Source organism: Pantherophis guttatus, chromosome 3, assembly GCF_059756535.1.
Source record: "Pantherophis guttatus breed Tessera chromosome 3, ASM5975653v1, whole genome shotgun sequence".
Taxonomy (NCBI): Eukaryota; Metazoa; Chordata; class Lepidosauria; order Squamata; family Colubridae; genus Pantherophis; species Pantherophis guttatus.
Genome location: NC_142065.1, coordinates 36676391 through 36692484, shown reverse-complemented (window position 1 = coordinate 36692484; position 16094 = coordinate 36676391). Strand labels below are relative to the sequence as shown.

The 16094-nt window shown below is 37.8% G+C and overlaps 2 protein-coding genes across 7 annotated transcripts in view; one reads left to right on the top strand and one right to left on the bottom strand.

Moving 5' to 3' along the window:
- The first annotated feature begins 2834 nt into the window (after window positions 1-2834).
- MYOG (myogenin) lies at window positions 2835-9433 on the top strand. The gene is made up of 3 exons (XM_034414170.3): window positions 2835-3542; window positions 6943-7024; window positions 8561-9433. The coding sequence occupies exons 1-3, from the start codon at window positions 2991-2993 to the stop codon at window positions 8680-8682; spliced, it is 756 nt and encodes a 251-aa protein (XP_034270061.2). The 5' UTR covers window positions 2835-2990; the 3' UTR covers window positions 8683-9433.
- Window positions 9434-11559: 2126 nt separating this feature from the next.
- PPFIA4 (PPFI scaffold protein A4) overlaps window positions 11560-16094 on the bottom strand; it is a 105024-nt gene continuing 100489 nt past the window's right edge. For 4 of the 6 annotated variants that reach the window (XM_034414165.3, XM_034414169.3, XM_034414166.3 and 1 more), the window contains 2 exons: window positions 14614-14708; window positions 11560-12738 (listed from right to left, as the gene is read on the bottom strand). In XM_034414165.3, coding sequence (XP_034270056.1) covers window positions 14650-14708 — 59 coding nt within the window. In that variant the 3' untranslated portion in view covers window positions 11560-12738; window positions 14614-14649. The remainder of the gene's footprint in view (window positions 12739-14613; window positions 14709-16094) is intronic. The other 2 variants (XM_087889296.1, XM_087889294.1) reach the window with 1 other exon arrangement.

Here is a 16094-nt window from a genome sequence, read left to right as displayed (position 1 = left end):
AATCAGAACTGAAGAAGGTTCTTGGATGAGAAGCAAAATGTTTTCAAGGAAAAAAAACCAGGCAAGTCCAGTTGTCTTTTGATAAGCACCTTTGGGATAACCATGATCTGGATGGTTGAGAATCTCCATAGAAAACCATTTATAATAGCAATCCTTCGTGATTATAGGATTACTTACTGGATCCCTGACTAGCTGGATGATTTTTCTACTCTCATAATTGTTGGAAGATTGTCATTTAATTGGGGGAGGGGAGCAGACAAAGGGCCTCCAGAGAAGTACTGTGTTTCCCCGAAAATAAGACCCTGTCTTATTTTTTTTTTTGAACCCTGAAGTAAGGGTTCATTTTCGAGGAGGTCTTATTATTTTGGGGCGCGTGGAGTAAGAGAGGGCTCCTCTTGCTGTCTTATCTGATTTCCAGCTCTGTCTCCCTAACCCTAACCAGAGGAAATGGAGGGGACCAGCTGCACATGCATTTAAATATTTTTGGGGAGGGCTTATTTTTGGGGAGGGCTTATTTTCAGGGGGGCTTATTTTAGCACATGCACTCAAAAGCCTGATTGGGCTTATTATCCAGGGAGGTCCTATTTTTGGGGAAACAGAGTAGGTACTCCATTACACTGGAGGTACCAATGTGGACTAGTGTATAATCCAGTGAATCGGTGTGAATATAGCAAGGATATTAAATAACTATCTTCAGCAAATTTGACTCCTAAGCAGCTGCAGTATGTTCCAGTGGACACACCTGGTAACTATTTGGAAACAGAAGTTATGCTTTATTCAATAGTATTGGAAGCAGCCAAAAGTCTAGATTTTTGATTAATTCTAATTTAAAATGAGTCCAACCTAAGGTTCAAATTCCACCAAATGTTATGCCACAGAACATTTATCCATTTAATTAATTTATTAAATAAATCAGAATTGCCTGACCAAACCCATAAACTAAGTAATTCATATAATTTATAAAATATATAGCAAGATACTTACAACTTGCTTTGACAAAACCAAATAGAATACAGTACAATTAAGTATATGTGAGGGCCGTCTAAAAGAAAGTATTTTGTATAGCCACCCATTAATCTGGCATGGGACCAAACATTTGATACTGCGGCAAGTGGATTGGACAATGGCCGCACAGTGTCATTGCAACTTATAGCCCCCCAAATGCAGTCATCCCCCCTTCCCACCTGCTGCTTGCTGAGATTCTTGCAAAGCATGTTAAATACCCCAGAGTCTGATCTAGCAGCACGCTGCTCTTGGTCTTAAGCAAGGGCCCATTCTCAGAATCACTTAATGGGGATTAGTTATACATTAAGCACTAAGAGATCCTGACTATGAACTTTATGTTCTTCTGGTTGAGTTGGTTCACTCCCAGCACCTTGGGTGAATGACAGAATATGTAAGATGAAGTGTGGAAAGAGATGTAACAGAAGATGGTGCAATGAAGCATACAGAATAGGTTTTCTGTTTGTATTTGTTTATTACAGCAGTTTTAATACACTTCCTTTCTCCGAAAAGGTTACAAGGCATCCCTAAAATAAATAAAAGGAGTCCCTGGGATTTCACTCTGCTAGTCGTTGCCAAATATAGGGAGCAGTGCTCATAAATAGGTACCACTTCAGTGGTAAGGTAACAGCGCTCTGTGACATCATGCTGGCCACATGACCATTGAAAGTCTTCAGTGATCGAGTGCTTGTTGAATAGCCTCAAAATGGAGATAAGCAAATAAATAAATATATATATAAAATAAATAAAGCAAAATAAAAAACATCAAAAGTTATTTCCTGCATTCTGGAACAACAGCTACTTTCCTCTCTGCTCAAAGTGGACAAGGATTGCCCCCCTCCAAGCCTTAGCTAGAGGTACAGCCTGTCTTATCCAGATGCTTTTTATGCCACCAATGCAGCTTAGGCCATACTCCTTTTTTTAGATATGTTAGTTGGTAACTTTTAAACTGTTAGCCAGCTTTGCTGTCTTGGTGTAAAAGGTGGTTAGTTCAATATATTTGGTGGGTGAAAGGCTAGAGAAGTTCAGTACAATTGAAAGCTGACCATCTAGTGGTCATCTGGATTTTTGCAGCTCAGATTTGGTTGCCCTCGTGGTTCCAGATTAGTGATTTTTGAAAATCAAAGCCAGGAAACTGAAGTAAACCAATCTGAGAACAAAAACAGCTGATAAAGGAATAAAATGCCCTGAACTCCTGGCCCATCACTTCTATCCGGGCCCATGGTTTAGCTCATTGTGTGAACTCAACTGGCTCTAAGTTACACAGTAGGTTTCATGGCTAGTGGAGAGTTGGAAGCAAGTCTCCCAGTGTTAGTCTCTGTATGAAGAGCTCCTTACAGTAATCCCATCTCAAGATGGCTAAGGAAAGGATGACATCTGGTGAACGGTTCCTCCATTTTATGGGTAAAGTATGTTTGCACTATTGATTGCATGGGAGTCAATAAATCAACAGTCAAACATCTCCAGCATGGAGCTGCAGTGCTTGTGCAGTTCAGAAGAGTCCGGCCAAATCGTGTCACCTGCTCCAAGAAAGAGGTTGAGGTGAATCTTCCTTTCAGGATATGTTCTGGACTCACCTTTGTGCCTGTCCTGGCACCCTTCTTCCCCCAGACTCTAGGAAGCTTTAGGACTGGCAGGAAGCAATAACTGAAAGGAGCAGATGAGAAAGGAATGTTGCACAGAGCGGCCAGCTCAGCAACTGATCATCAATATCATTGTAGGAGTGCAAGTGAAAATAAATCCACGGGACTGCTGTTGGAGAGGCGGCTGGGCTTCTCTGGAGCACATGCCAGTTCCTTCATCCATTCACCCCCCCAGCCCCCCTTTCAGCCACAACACTGCCCCAAGCAGCCAACTAATCCCCATAGGGAGAGTACATGAAATCAGATGGACAAGTTTTGATGTGAAGCAGCAGCTTAGGGCAAGCTCAGGTTTCCTAGAGATTTGCTATATTTATCTCTGTGATTTAATGCCCACACGGGGTTTAAATGCCACCAAGCAGTTGGTGTGAGGAGCCAGAGTTTCATTCCCCAACACAGACTCTACTTTGCCAGACGCTTGCTATGGAACTCCTAGAGACCAACCCATATATTTTTACAGACCGGTTCTATGATGGGGAAAACTACCTGAGCCCACATTTACACAACTACGAACAGGCCGCCTATCAAGACCGAACGGCCATGACACTTTGTCCTGATGGCCGGGCAGGTATAGAAGAAAAAGTCTCAGTTGTGGCAGACCATAGTCCCGGCCAGTGTCTGCCTTGGGCATGCAAAGTCTGCAAGAGGAAAAGTGTGTCCATCGATAGGCGTCGCGCAGCCACCCTCAGAGAGAAGCGCCGGCTGAAGAAAGTCAACGAAGCCTTTGAAGCTCTGAAACGGAGCACTTTATTAAACCCAAACCAGCGGCTTCCCAAGGTGGAGATCTTGCGCAGTGCCATCCAATACATTGAACGCTTACAAGCTCTGCTCACTACCCTCAATCAACAGGAACGGGACCAATCGGAACTACGCTTCTGTAATGCCATCACCCAGCCAGTGGTAAGTGCCAGGGGTGGGCTCAAACAATTATCTACAGGGAGACAGAACTCACAGCAATAGGAGCCCTTCCAGCTATGTGGGTAGGCCACAGTACTGTAGGCAAGTTACAGTATGTTCAAAATTCACACTGATCACAATACTTTAGCACATACAGTTGATGAGATGATGACTGTCATTTATGTAGCTCTAAAAGTGGACGAGACAAAGTGATGGAGGCTAGTGATGTAAGTACTCTTGAATGACAGGCAATGTTTCTTTATTGGCAGTTTCTGGTAGTGGCAGTGTTTGGCCATCGTATTGAGCAGACTCTGGCACCAGAAGGGCCTTTGGGCTAATCCAAGAGGGCTCTTGTGTTCTTAGCAATGCCAGCTTTAAAATATTGGCATTACCAATACCCAATACTCACTACTGAGTAACTTTACTGAGGTTAAAATGATTCCTGCCTAGATCTATGGAGAACTATACAACATCAACCATTCTGGGTTAGAAAGATTAATAATCCCTTTTTTTAAAAAAAAAAATCTGTGTTTGACTACTTTATTGTTTTTATTTTTTGATTTTTACCACACAAACTCATTTCTTGTGAGATGGGCTGCCATTTAAATGATAAATAAATAAATAATCTGATCCAGCATTATTACCTTTCTATGAGCCTATGAACAGAATAGCCTGACTCAAAGCAAAACCAAGCAAGTCCACAGTCTCATTTATTACTTAGTCCTATTCTAAAGGAGTTATTTTCCAAAGGAGCCCACAGCAGTTCACAAGAGAACGCACATTATCTTAAATGATACCATTGTAATAAACCAACATTCCTTAAAACGGACAAGCATATAAATTATAACAAAAATTTTGTTATACATTGTAGGTAATAAGATAACCATGTTCATTAACATATCTGATCCATTAACAAGCATACAGGCAACTCAATGCTGGTTCAGAAAAGTCTGTATAAACTGGAAGATTATATATCCAGAAGAAGAATGAATTTTATTTTAATATAGCTTTGTTAAATGTATGTGTTGTTAAACATACATTATTAGTTACTGTTGGCCAATCATGTGTATTTCTTCACTGTATCCCTGTAAATTAATTTGTAACTTTTCAGGACTTCTCATTTAAATTGCCTGAACCCATAAATTACTGACTCCACTGTAAAAGTGTGGAAGAACTATAGTAAATAAAGCAACCCCACAATGATCAAATACATTTTACAATGATACTTCAGTTGTTTAGAGACAGCATGCTATCACACCTAGTATTTTTCAAGATAAGCACAAAAAAGGGGGCAATGATTAAAACAGAAGATACTGATAGGTAATGTTATATTCAATGGATGACACTTCAGAATCAAGCTCTAGTAGATGTGCCAAAGTAGAGCGATAGGATGAGTGGTGGGAGCTGACATTTGCTAAGTTCAAGTGGATTCCTAGACATTTCCATTTAAAAACACCCACGGACATTTGGATACCGACCTGGAGTATCAATCGAAAAGGAAGAAAAATGAAAGAGGAGCAGATGCCTGAATGTCTGGGCTCAGTAGCAGAATTTATGATGTGATTTCAGCTTTCCATATTTTTCTATGCCCTTTCAATATATGAGCTTGCCAGAAACATAGTTTTTCTAATAATTAGATTAAGAAAATCAGGAATGTTTGTTTGTATATTTGGGAGAATGAGAGAAATGTGTGTTTGAGAGAGATAAAATCTCACAGAGTAGAGTTGTTATCAAAGCTATTGAAATTACAATGGCAGCTGCTTGAAATTACAATAAAATATTCAGAATTTGTAACTTTTTATTTCTATTCACTCTTATCTGTCATCTTGATTTTTTCAAGGATAGAATTAATGGAACTTTAACATCATACATATTTTTTTTCATCCCCTCTTCTCAATATATCCACATCTTTGGAAGAAAAACTACTTTTTTGCAGAAAGAATATTCAGCCGTTAATTGCAGATAATGACGAGGGCAATTCTATTTATTAGCACTAGATGGAGATAATTTGTTTTTTTACTTAGGAAATCCTTCATACAAATAACACATTCACATTTGTTCTAAATAAAAAGACGAATGTGTTAGCAGAAATTTCATAAGCGATGATCACTGCTATATGTCACTTTTGCACCAATAGATCCAATTTTCCTCTTGCATATCTCCATATTTACAAACTACTTGCTGATTCAATTGGCACAGGTTAAGCAGGTTGTCTTGGACAAGTCATCCAAATTTAATAATTGGGTGTATTTATTTAAGTTCAAAATCCAGAATAACTGTGTCTCTTGTCTTTTTCTAAAATATTTTACTTCAGGAAACTTGCTTTTCACTGCATCTTCCCATACTACACGAACCAAAATCTGGAATGTGTGTGTGTGTGCATGTGTGTGTACACATATGTATGCATATATACATACATACATTTCCAAAAAAAGCCAAGAGGACAGCTGCATGCCAAAACACACAGACGTAAGAAAAAGCTGTTGCACCACTAACACTTAATACTTTGTCATAACATGTATTTCAAACAATGTAAAGGTTAACAAGTACAATACAAATCATATCCAGAAAATCTCATTGTTCTCTCAGTTGCTGGAATATTGGGTTCATGAAGTAATAATATCTTTGATGAGCTAAAGTATTATCAAATTCATACTTTAAAACAGTTAATTCAATCTGCCCTTTAGCGATCCAATTGCATTTATATACATGTTCAGAATCAATTTAATACTCAGCTCCCTCATTATGTAATCATTTGAATATTGTGCAAATGATACATATGAAAATCATATATAGTTATGTATAATATATAATTATATAATATGTGAATATAATCCTGTAAATCTCATGTCTTGCTATCAATTTTGAACAATAGCCAGGTTCATCTCTGAAGCTACCAAAAAACAAGAAGTGGGAGGAAATAACTCCAAGATAAAGAAAAAGCGATAAGCTATGTTGAAAATTTTTGAGCCCATTACATTTTAACTTGGGTTCTTCTTTAAGGCCTTTCTGCCTTTCATGTTCAACACAGGGGAAAATAGCATAATTATACTGTAACCATTTTTCATTTCTGAAACCTTTGGTCTAGGTGTTCATGAAACTATTGTTGCTCGATTTCTCCTCTATCTTATATTTTGTTATGATAACTGTTTTACTCTGTTTCAATAATATCATCAAGGTAGACTCATCAACTTTTTCATTGTGGATTGATATTTTGAACAGGTGCATATATTAAATGTGCATATTTCCTCACAAAATATATTTTGGAAGAACAAAAAGCAATGGTAGGAAAAGCAAGCAATAAAAATAACCTGTTTGATCTAGTACAAAAGAGAATGCAAGGAGGGTACAATCAGTGAAGAACTTTGATTCAATTCCAAACATCTTCATCTTCTTATTGCAGGTGCCAAGTGACCATGGATCTAGTAGCACCTCATGCAGTCCAGAATGGAGCACTCATTTAGAGTTCAGCACTCATCCTACAGGTAGGCTGGGTACAGGTATCCAAATTCAAATCCCAAAATCCTGACCATTCTTATTTGAAAGTAAAGTTCTACCCCATTGTACTGTAACTCTCTGCCAACTTCCGTTCCTGTACATTTTAATATATGCACATTTTTATACTATGTCCATGGAACTACAGACTGGGGAAAATCATGCAATGATAAAACGTTTGTGTTTCTTAAGAAATAGCAATAAATTCTGAATTGTGAAGGAAATTGTAGGCAACTGTGCCTTTTTAGAAGCAAGCATTGTGTGAGACCTGGAGATTCTTCTGAAGATTAGAATTATGTAGAGTTCTCTGAAAAGCAATAGAAATTCCTCAATTTAGATTTTAAAATAAGCTCCTTAAAATAAGGAACTGCTTTATCTGTGATATTTATCCCCAAGGAGTCCTGGTGGCGCAGTGGTTAGAATGCAGTATTGCAGGCTAAATCTGCCAACAGTCTGGAATTCAATCCTGACGGGCTCAAGGTTGACTTAGCCTTCCATCCTTTCAAGGTTGGTAAAATGAGGGCCCAGATTATTGGGACAAATATGCTGACATTGTAAACTGCTCAGAGAGTGCTGTAAAGCACTATGGAGTGGCATATAAGCCTAAGTGCTAATGTTATTGCTAAGGAAGTTTATTTAAACTGATCTTTTTGATACAACCTAAATGTTAAGAAATAAGTGAATAAATTGAACCTCTTCAAGTCACGCCAACAAAAAACACAAAACTCCAATAAGCAATATTGTATTTGAAAATTGTTAATGACCAAGCCCAGATCTCATCACACTGCCAGTATAAGTTGCAATGTTTATGTTTTATCAGTGGCCCAACATTGTAGCTGTCATATTTGTTCCTCCAACTGAAACTAAGGAGGAGAAATGATAACATTTCCATATTTCACTGACAAGGGTGACTGTTTGCCCTACTTTATTAAGCACAGTCCTCCACCTGATTCTGAATGGCTAACAAGATCTAGTTTAAAGTTAAATAATTTTATCACTTATTCTGAAGTTACTATCTGGAAAGCAGAGTGATACTTTTCAATACAGTTCTCCTCCAAGTGGCCATTAATATGTGACTGCATTAGGACCCACTGAACGTGATAATTTTATATACCCACCTATCCATCTTTTAATGATTCTTAGATTCTTCACTTTTTAGATGCAATAAAATACCTTGTAAAAATACATTGAATGACTTTAATAATCAAAATGATAGAAAGTATCTTAGAGACAGACAGATCAAAATTATGACTGAATCCCACCACAAGGTGTCTTCAGATTTTGATTCTCCCATAGCACAGGTGTCAAACTCACCATGTCACGTTGATGTCATGTGACATATCATGGTTTTTTCCTTCATGGAGCTGGGGTGGGCACGGCCTGCACGTGACGCATCTGGCCTGTGGGCTGCCAGTTTGATACCCCCTATAGAGCCATAGGATCTCCCCTCCTTCCTATCTTGTCTAGTAGCAATTGGGTTTTCAGAGAAGGCTCTCTACTTAACATTACTCCCTTGTTCTCCACAGATCACTTGCTGAGTGATGATTCCTCTGAAGACCGCAATCTTCATTCTCTGTCTTCAATTGTGGATAGTATTGTGGTAGAGGATGTAGCTGTTGCGTTCCAGGAAGACAGATCTCAGAACTGAAGCAGCAGCCAACAGTAGCCATCTCTTCATTTTAGTCATTACCAGTGCATTGTAAAATAGAAGAAACAGGATACTAGGACTTTATAATTAGGAGATATTTTTATTCTCACTAATACTGAATGATATTCCAAATAGGGAAGAGTTCCCAGCTAACACTGGATGGCATTTCGTTTCCCAATTCTGATTGTTCTAGATAACAAATGAAGCCACTTATCCAATTCCATATGCCTGAAAGTGGTTTTGTTTTTGTTTTGTAACCCCTCAAATCTAGGCAAGCTAGTGAGAGATGCCTAATCGTACTCATTTAAGCTTCTGCCTGGTTTTCAAAAAGAATATTGTGACTTCAATGAAAAATATGGATCTGAATAGCATGTCCAATGTCATTTGATGTGTTACTGCAAACACTAATTAAAGTTGAAAAAAATAGCAGAACAGCATGCTAACGAAGAATGTGTTTCCTTCCCGGTTTTTAGAAATGTTGTTCCTTTGGGGGCCAATTATTTTTTTTATTGTGGGTGTGTGCAAATGTTGTGTGTGTTTTTAAAAAGATCCTATTCGACCAACTTCTTTTGGCAGTTAGTTTGCAATTTCCAGGTGCAAAAGCTATAGAAAATGCTGCCACTAAAGTTTTCTCTTTCTCTCTCTTCTTTTTTTTATTTTTACTGTGTGCAGTTATCATTTTTGTATTTTGCTAATTTATTGTGAGATTTTTAAAAAAATAAAAAATAAAGGTTTTCTTTGGTTAAATTTATTTTGAGACAGCATGGAATGCTCTCTTGGTTTCTTTTTGAAAGTACTAAAATACTCCCTGAAAAAGAAATGTAATTTCATACAAATTATATTCTCTGTACTGTATATCTTTTGAGTCCACCCCTTCCCCTTTCAGTGCTACATTTGATACATCCACTTTTCTTTGCCAATACAAAACTTAGCAGATGGTATGAATCTCCAGGTATACAAGAGACATACTCTAACTAGTAGACAACCCCCCGGCTAATTTGTTCTAATTATTAACATACATATGCGAAAAGAAAATATGGAGGGAGGACAGTTCTATGGAGATGCCGTCCTAGCAATAGCACTGATTTTCTTGTTGATTACCTTACAAAATTAATGACAAAATATCTGTCCATTTTTCTCATGAAAATTCACTCTGTGACTTTGGGCCAGGCACTCTTTCCAGTCTCCAACCTACATCACTGCGTTCTTGTGGGGGGGGGAATGGAGGAAGACCATATATGCCACCTTGAATTCCTGAAGAGAAAAGTGGAATATAAAACTAACAAATAAATAAATATAGGTGTATAATGACCAGTATAGTCGACTTTAGATTCTTATTTTGAAACCTCTACATTCTGAGGCTATTTGAAAAACATGAGGTCATTTTGTTTTCAGTGCAATCCTCTAAGCCCATATTTCTCTTAAAGAATACTGTATAGAAACAGCCATGGAAATACTATGAATAGCAATTCATTTTTTAATAATGTAATATCGCAGCAATGTTGTAGACATATGCTGTTATTTCCCTTATTTCCTTCCCTGAAGCTAAAATTGAGAAATGCTATAGCCAGCATAATTATTAGCCATTAAATCATAAGAAAAAAAGGCAGGACATTGAATATTCTTACTCAACAAACTCAATCAAAAAAGGCAAGCTAGACACTGCAAAATAATGTTGCAAAATGTGCTTTCAACATTAATTCAGAAACATGTGTCAACTATTAGCAGCTAGGATACAATTCCCCTTGTCTGCAGTGTATACTGGTAGAAAAACAACTAAAATAGCACATAGTTGTGAAGTTGACAAAAGAAGTCAGCACATCCACAGAGACAAAATGTTCTGTGCAGGTCACCCAACAGAGGTGTTTTGCATTTACAGCACTGAGCTCATCTTGCCTGAATAACTCATTGCTAAAGGAAAATGCTCATGTATTAACATGACCAATTTAAAACAGCATAATGAACGGTATCCAGTCATGACACCCAAGTTTATTTTCTCTCTCAGCCAGAGAAATTACAGGAAGCCCCATGTAGCACTTAAGGGGCTGTCTGTCCTCAGTCACAATACCCATCCCACCAGGTGCAGCAGAGGTGACATGTTACAGGTCCTGTCTGCTAAATCTATCCATCTAACAGGACCCAAAGATTAGCCTTTTCTGCTGTGGAATCCATTCTTTGGAACATGATTCCCTGAGGTGAGATTAACCCCAACTTTATTGTCCTTCCAGAAATCTCTTAACATGTGTGGCAGATTTTTTCCCCAACAAGTTTGGGGATCCCATGGTAATAAAGAGCCCATGACATGGTTATATTATATGTGAGATTTTTGTTTGTGATCTTATTTATATTTTATGTTGTTTTAACGATTAAGATGGTTTTGTTGATTTTATTGTACCCTTACTTGGATTCGAACTTGGGCTGCCTGCATGTTAGGCAGTTGTATTAACCTCTGAGCCACAAGTTCTCCTCCCTTCATCAGCTTGAGCCAAGTCTGAATCCAAGTAAGGGTATGGCTAGCTGATGAGGGCTAAATAGCTTGAAATAGATCTATACTAGTCTCCCTTTATTTCTTTATCAGCGAAATATAAATTTGGTATAAAATGGTTTTTCGTGAATGCGATTGCTTGAGGGCTCCTGGATTGGAGCTGAAAGGCGAAAGGGATGCAGTATGCTCCCTCCCACATTACATGCTGGGGTAGATCAGATGTCTCAATAGAAAAACACTTAATATATAGAGAGAGAGGGAGGAAGGGAAATAATAAATTTTCCAAATGGTATAAGTAAATGAGATAAACCTTCCAGTTCAATTACATTCATGATATGATTCTGAGGAGAGACACTGCATTTATGTAGAAGACAAGTATGAATCAATCAGCCTTGTTTTAAAATCAGATTTATTGGAACACACATACACCCATTCCTGACCTATTTGCAGGGTTTGGAATCCATGCAGTACCAATATAACAAAAGAAAGAGATTATTCATATAAAGGGATCACTTACTCTGTAAATTAAAAAAATATTTAATACTGTATTAGGCAAGTCGTACACCAAAAAAGACATTGCAACTGTACAGTCTCTTGGATATTGCACTTTCAAACAGCACTGTATGAATATATGGCATTCCAGCCACCAAGAAATACCACATCAGTAATAGGGGGGCACACAAGGCAAAAGGCATCATGAAGAGACAAACAGATCCTACCCTAGGAGAGAGAAATAGTAACAGCTAAAATTTTGTGGGGATCACAGGCTACCTGTAGATGCAGAGAGAAGGAAAGGGGATTTTCTGTCTGTCTATGTGGAAAAGATAGAGTATTCCTGGTATAACCAACAGAGATGTCCAAGAACATCTTCTTCTTTCCCAGCATCAGGTTTAATTTTCTTCCATACATGAACATGGGATCTAAGAAAAGCCCATACCAAACTTGCTTGGTAACCAACCTCTCCCTTCTTTCCATCAAGCATCAGTCCATTTTGTTTCTAGCCTGGGTATTTCTTAACTGAGGACCTATGTTGTCCATGGTCTTGTGGTGCGATGAGAAGCTCCAGCAGAAGCCCAATGCACCTGAGGAAGAGTTCAGAGCTGGGCTTTCCCATCTTCATTTGCCTTGTTTCTTGGTGATTGTCTTATTAGGTCCAAACTGTACAGTAGGAACAAGCAGCTTCTGCTGCTCTCAGGCATAATGGCAGAGTGTAGCACAGGCAGACAACGGTGCAGGAACTGCTGCAGAGCAGCATTAAGGTGCACCCACTTCTTACCAAACCTATGTCAAAATCATTGTGTCATACATAGTGCAGACGTAGAGACAGAGAAGCCTGTTCTCTTTCTCAATGAGGGTATCTTTAAAGCCAAGGGAAAAGATTTGATTGGGATTTAAGGATACCAAATAGGAGATCAGAGGGTTGTATACAAGCAGGAGGAAGAAAGTTCTGCTGGCCAAGAGGCCTAAAATGATTGACCAGTAGCTTCAGTTCTTTGGAGCTAAAGGAGCAGGCATAATCTCCTACTCCCGGAAAGCAGCCAGCATATAACCATAAAGATAGTGGGAATGTGCTGCAAAAGATCAGAAAAAAGGAGATAATTAAACTTCAATAAGAACAGACACTGTACTGTGAGAAGTTTGTTCTGCATTTCTTTTCATTCTGAACTGGCAATCTAATTTTGCTTTACAACAGCAATTAAGGTTGTCCTGAAATATGTACTGTTTGTTGACAAAAAAAAAATGCACTTTCCAGTAGAATTAGGATCAAGATTTTTAAAACTGTGTGCTTTCAGGTTCAGTCCTAATATATTTCAAGGGCACCTGCCTGGAAAGAGCTCACCTATAGTATTTTAAAGGAATATCGAGAAAAACTAATTTAGCTTTATGTTCTCACATGGCACCTCCAATAACTATTCAGTAGGGCCAGCTCTAAAGGGTGACAGGCTAGGCATCCCCAAAGGACTGAATTCAAGTGAATGACCCACACTACTGAGAACATATGGGAGAATCTCCTGGTTGATGCCTCTTTCCTCTGCTAGGTTACATGATTCCATTAAGGTTGCCTCACCTGGAATTGTCAAAACAGTGGAGCTGGCATATTACATCACTAGGCCTTTATTGAAGAGGCAGAATGTATTCTCTACTGATAAACATAGAACTTGCAGAACAAATGGCAGACACAAACAAAGAAATGGGTGATGCATCTAGAATCCCCAATAAACAAGGACAAGTCTGTTTTTGTCTCTGTTATCAATATCAATGTTGATGTTGCCTTGGGGAGGAAGGGATAAAGTTTGCTATCTTTATCCAACAGCTGTCATCTTCACTTCCACAGAGACCTTCCCTGCCTCTATTCAGCACATTCCTAATGCTCCCTCCTCTTTGTTATTATAACCCACTAAGATTTTGTGGACATTTCAGTCATTTGCATCTTGCAAGCTGATCAGTATCCTGCTGTGTGGAGAAAACATCCCCAATAATCTGGAATAGAAGAAGGTGCCTAAAAGCTCTACTGTGGTAATTGATATGTCATAAAATAGATCTTCAGTGCCAATGTTATAATTATTAACATGGTTTTGAATACAGTTTCCTTTTAATAAGTGTTTTGAAAAAGTTGCATTTCATTCTAGGATACTGTCACTGTTACTGACATTGTTATAGCCACTTGATAGCTATTCTTTCCTGTATAATTTGAGTTAAAATATAATATTCTCTCATATACTATTAGCATTTTTCTTTATTTTATTTCTTGTTCTTTATTTATTTTAATTTCTTTATTTTATTTTTCTTTCAAAAAACTCAGGAGAGCACTTCAGGAGACATTCAGAAAGCTTCACAGCCAAGCAGGAATCCATATAAAAACTAATAAATCTCATTTTAAACCATACTTTCTACTGTCCAACATTATTTTATCCATTTAAGGGATAAAGCTGGAATTAAAAAGGTCAATTATTTTTATCATTTCTTTGCTGGCTCATGTCATATAACAAGATTTCTTGGTTGGAGGTGAAGTGCTTTCTTTTTCTTAATATTGTCTCTTGAAAATTAAATGTAGAGAGAACTGGTTTTACAACTTTTCTTGCCAATTGTTAAGTGAATCATTGCAATTGTTAAGTTAAGGTTAGTTAAGTGAATCTGGCTTCTCCATTGACTTTGTTTGTCAGAAGGTTGCAAAGACCCAGGACACTGCAACTATCATCAATATGAATCAGTTGCCAAGCATTTGAATTTTGATCATGTCACCAGGAGATGCTGTAACAGTAATAAGTGTGAAAAACAGTCATAAGTCATTTTTTTAGTGCTGTTGTAACTGAATGGTTGCTAAACGAACAGTTGAGGTCGAGGACTACCCGTACATCAAGTAACTTCTAGTTTCATCCATTATTTTCTAGATCCTCTATGGAATATGAAAACTGTGTTTGTTCTGTCCTAGTTTCTAAACTTACCTGGAGCCTTGGCCAATTCCCACTGGAAATTGCATTTCAGCAGGAATATGTCCGAACTGTGGATGTTTCCAGCCTTTGGGACCCAGGTGCACCAACTGCAAACCATTTAGCACAGCACATAAAAGCATGCAATTAGTGGGGTCAATACGCTCTCATGCAAAGCTAATTAAATTTTGGTTGCCTGCCTACTGACTGCCTATTTTATCTTATTATGGATTTCAGAATTTCTTAGTGGATATATTTTAATAAATTATATCCAACAAGCTTAAAAGCCATGAAACACATAATCCTGGTCCAGTTGTGGGTTTCAAAAATTTTTACTGCCGGTTCTGTGGGTGTGGCTTGGTGGGCATGGCATGGCTTGGTGGGCATGGCTTGGTGGGTGTGGCTTGGTGGGCATGGCAGGGGAAGGATACTGTAAAATCTCCATTCCCACCCCACTCCAGAGGAAGGATACTGTAAAATCTCCATTCCCTCCCCAATCCAGGGGAAGGTTCCTGCAAAATTCTCATTTCCTTCCGATCAGCTGGGATTTGGGAGGCAGAGAATCGATGGGGGCGGGGCCAGTCAGAATTTTTACTACCAGTTCTCCAAACTATTCAAAATTTCCGCTACCGGTTCTCCAGAACTGGTCAGAGGTGCTGAAACCCACCTCTGTCCTGGTCTCACCAATAAATGGTTTAGGATATGGTAGCAGAACTTTTAAAACCTGAAAAGTAGTGAAATGAATTTCATAGTTTATGATCATTGACCATGGAAATTGTTAATTCTAAATTATTTTAGAATTCAAATATTTTTATACTATATTTTAATTATATTTTATTTATATTTTATTTTATATGGGTGGTTTCTATTTTAGCTCTTTCGGCCAAATTATTTAATATTTTTAAATTGTCTTTTAACTTTCATATAGTTGCGGCTTTTATTTTTGGCTGTACACCGCCCTGAGTCCTTCGGGAGAAGGGCGGTATAAAAATTTAATTAAATAAATAAATAAATAAATAAATAAATAAATAAATAAATAAATAAATAAATAAATAAATAAATAAATATTTTGTTTGTTTGTTTGTATCCCGCCTTTATTATTTTTACAAACAACCCAAGGCAGCGAACATATTAGCAACTAATCAGTAATTTATTTATTTTTTGGGTATTAGAAACTTCTCATAAAATAATTTGCTCTTTCCTTAACCCCAACTAAGGCAACTAAGGAAATGCTCTGAATGGAATTCAGATATACCCTGTTTCCCCCCAAATAAGACATCCCCTGATAATACACCCAATCGGGCTTTTGAACGGTTTGGCAATAAGGCCAAGCGCTTATTTCAGTTCAAAAAAATATAAGACGAGGTTTTATTTTTGGGGAAACATGGTATGTTTTTCAGCAAACATTAATTATTCTTCTAATTTTTTGTCTATGTCAAACCTATGTCCAGGAACTCAAAGGCTTGAATGTGTTGGAGGTAAAAATTCAATGCACA

Excerpts from the sequence above, each read along its gene's own strand:
- MYOG (XM_034414170.3), top strand. The coding sequence starts at position 2,991 with ATGCCACCAAGCAGTTGGTGTGAGGAGCCAGAGTTTCATTCCCCAACA. Across the intron at positions 3,543-6,942 it reads ATGCCATCACCCAGCCAGTG|GTGCCAAGTGACCATGGATC; the intron begins GTAAGTGCCAGG and ends TTCTTATTGCAG. Across the intron at positions 7,025-8,560 it reads GTTCAGCACTCATCCTACAG|ATCACTTGCTGAGTGATGAT; the intron begins GTAGGCTGGGTA and ends TGTTCTCCACAG.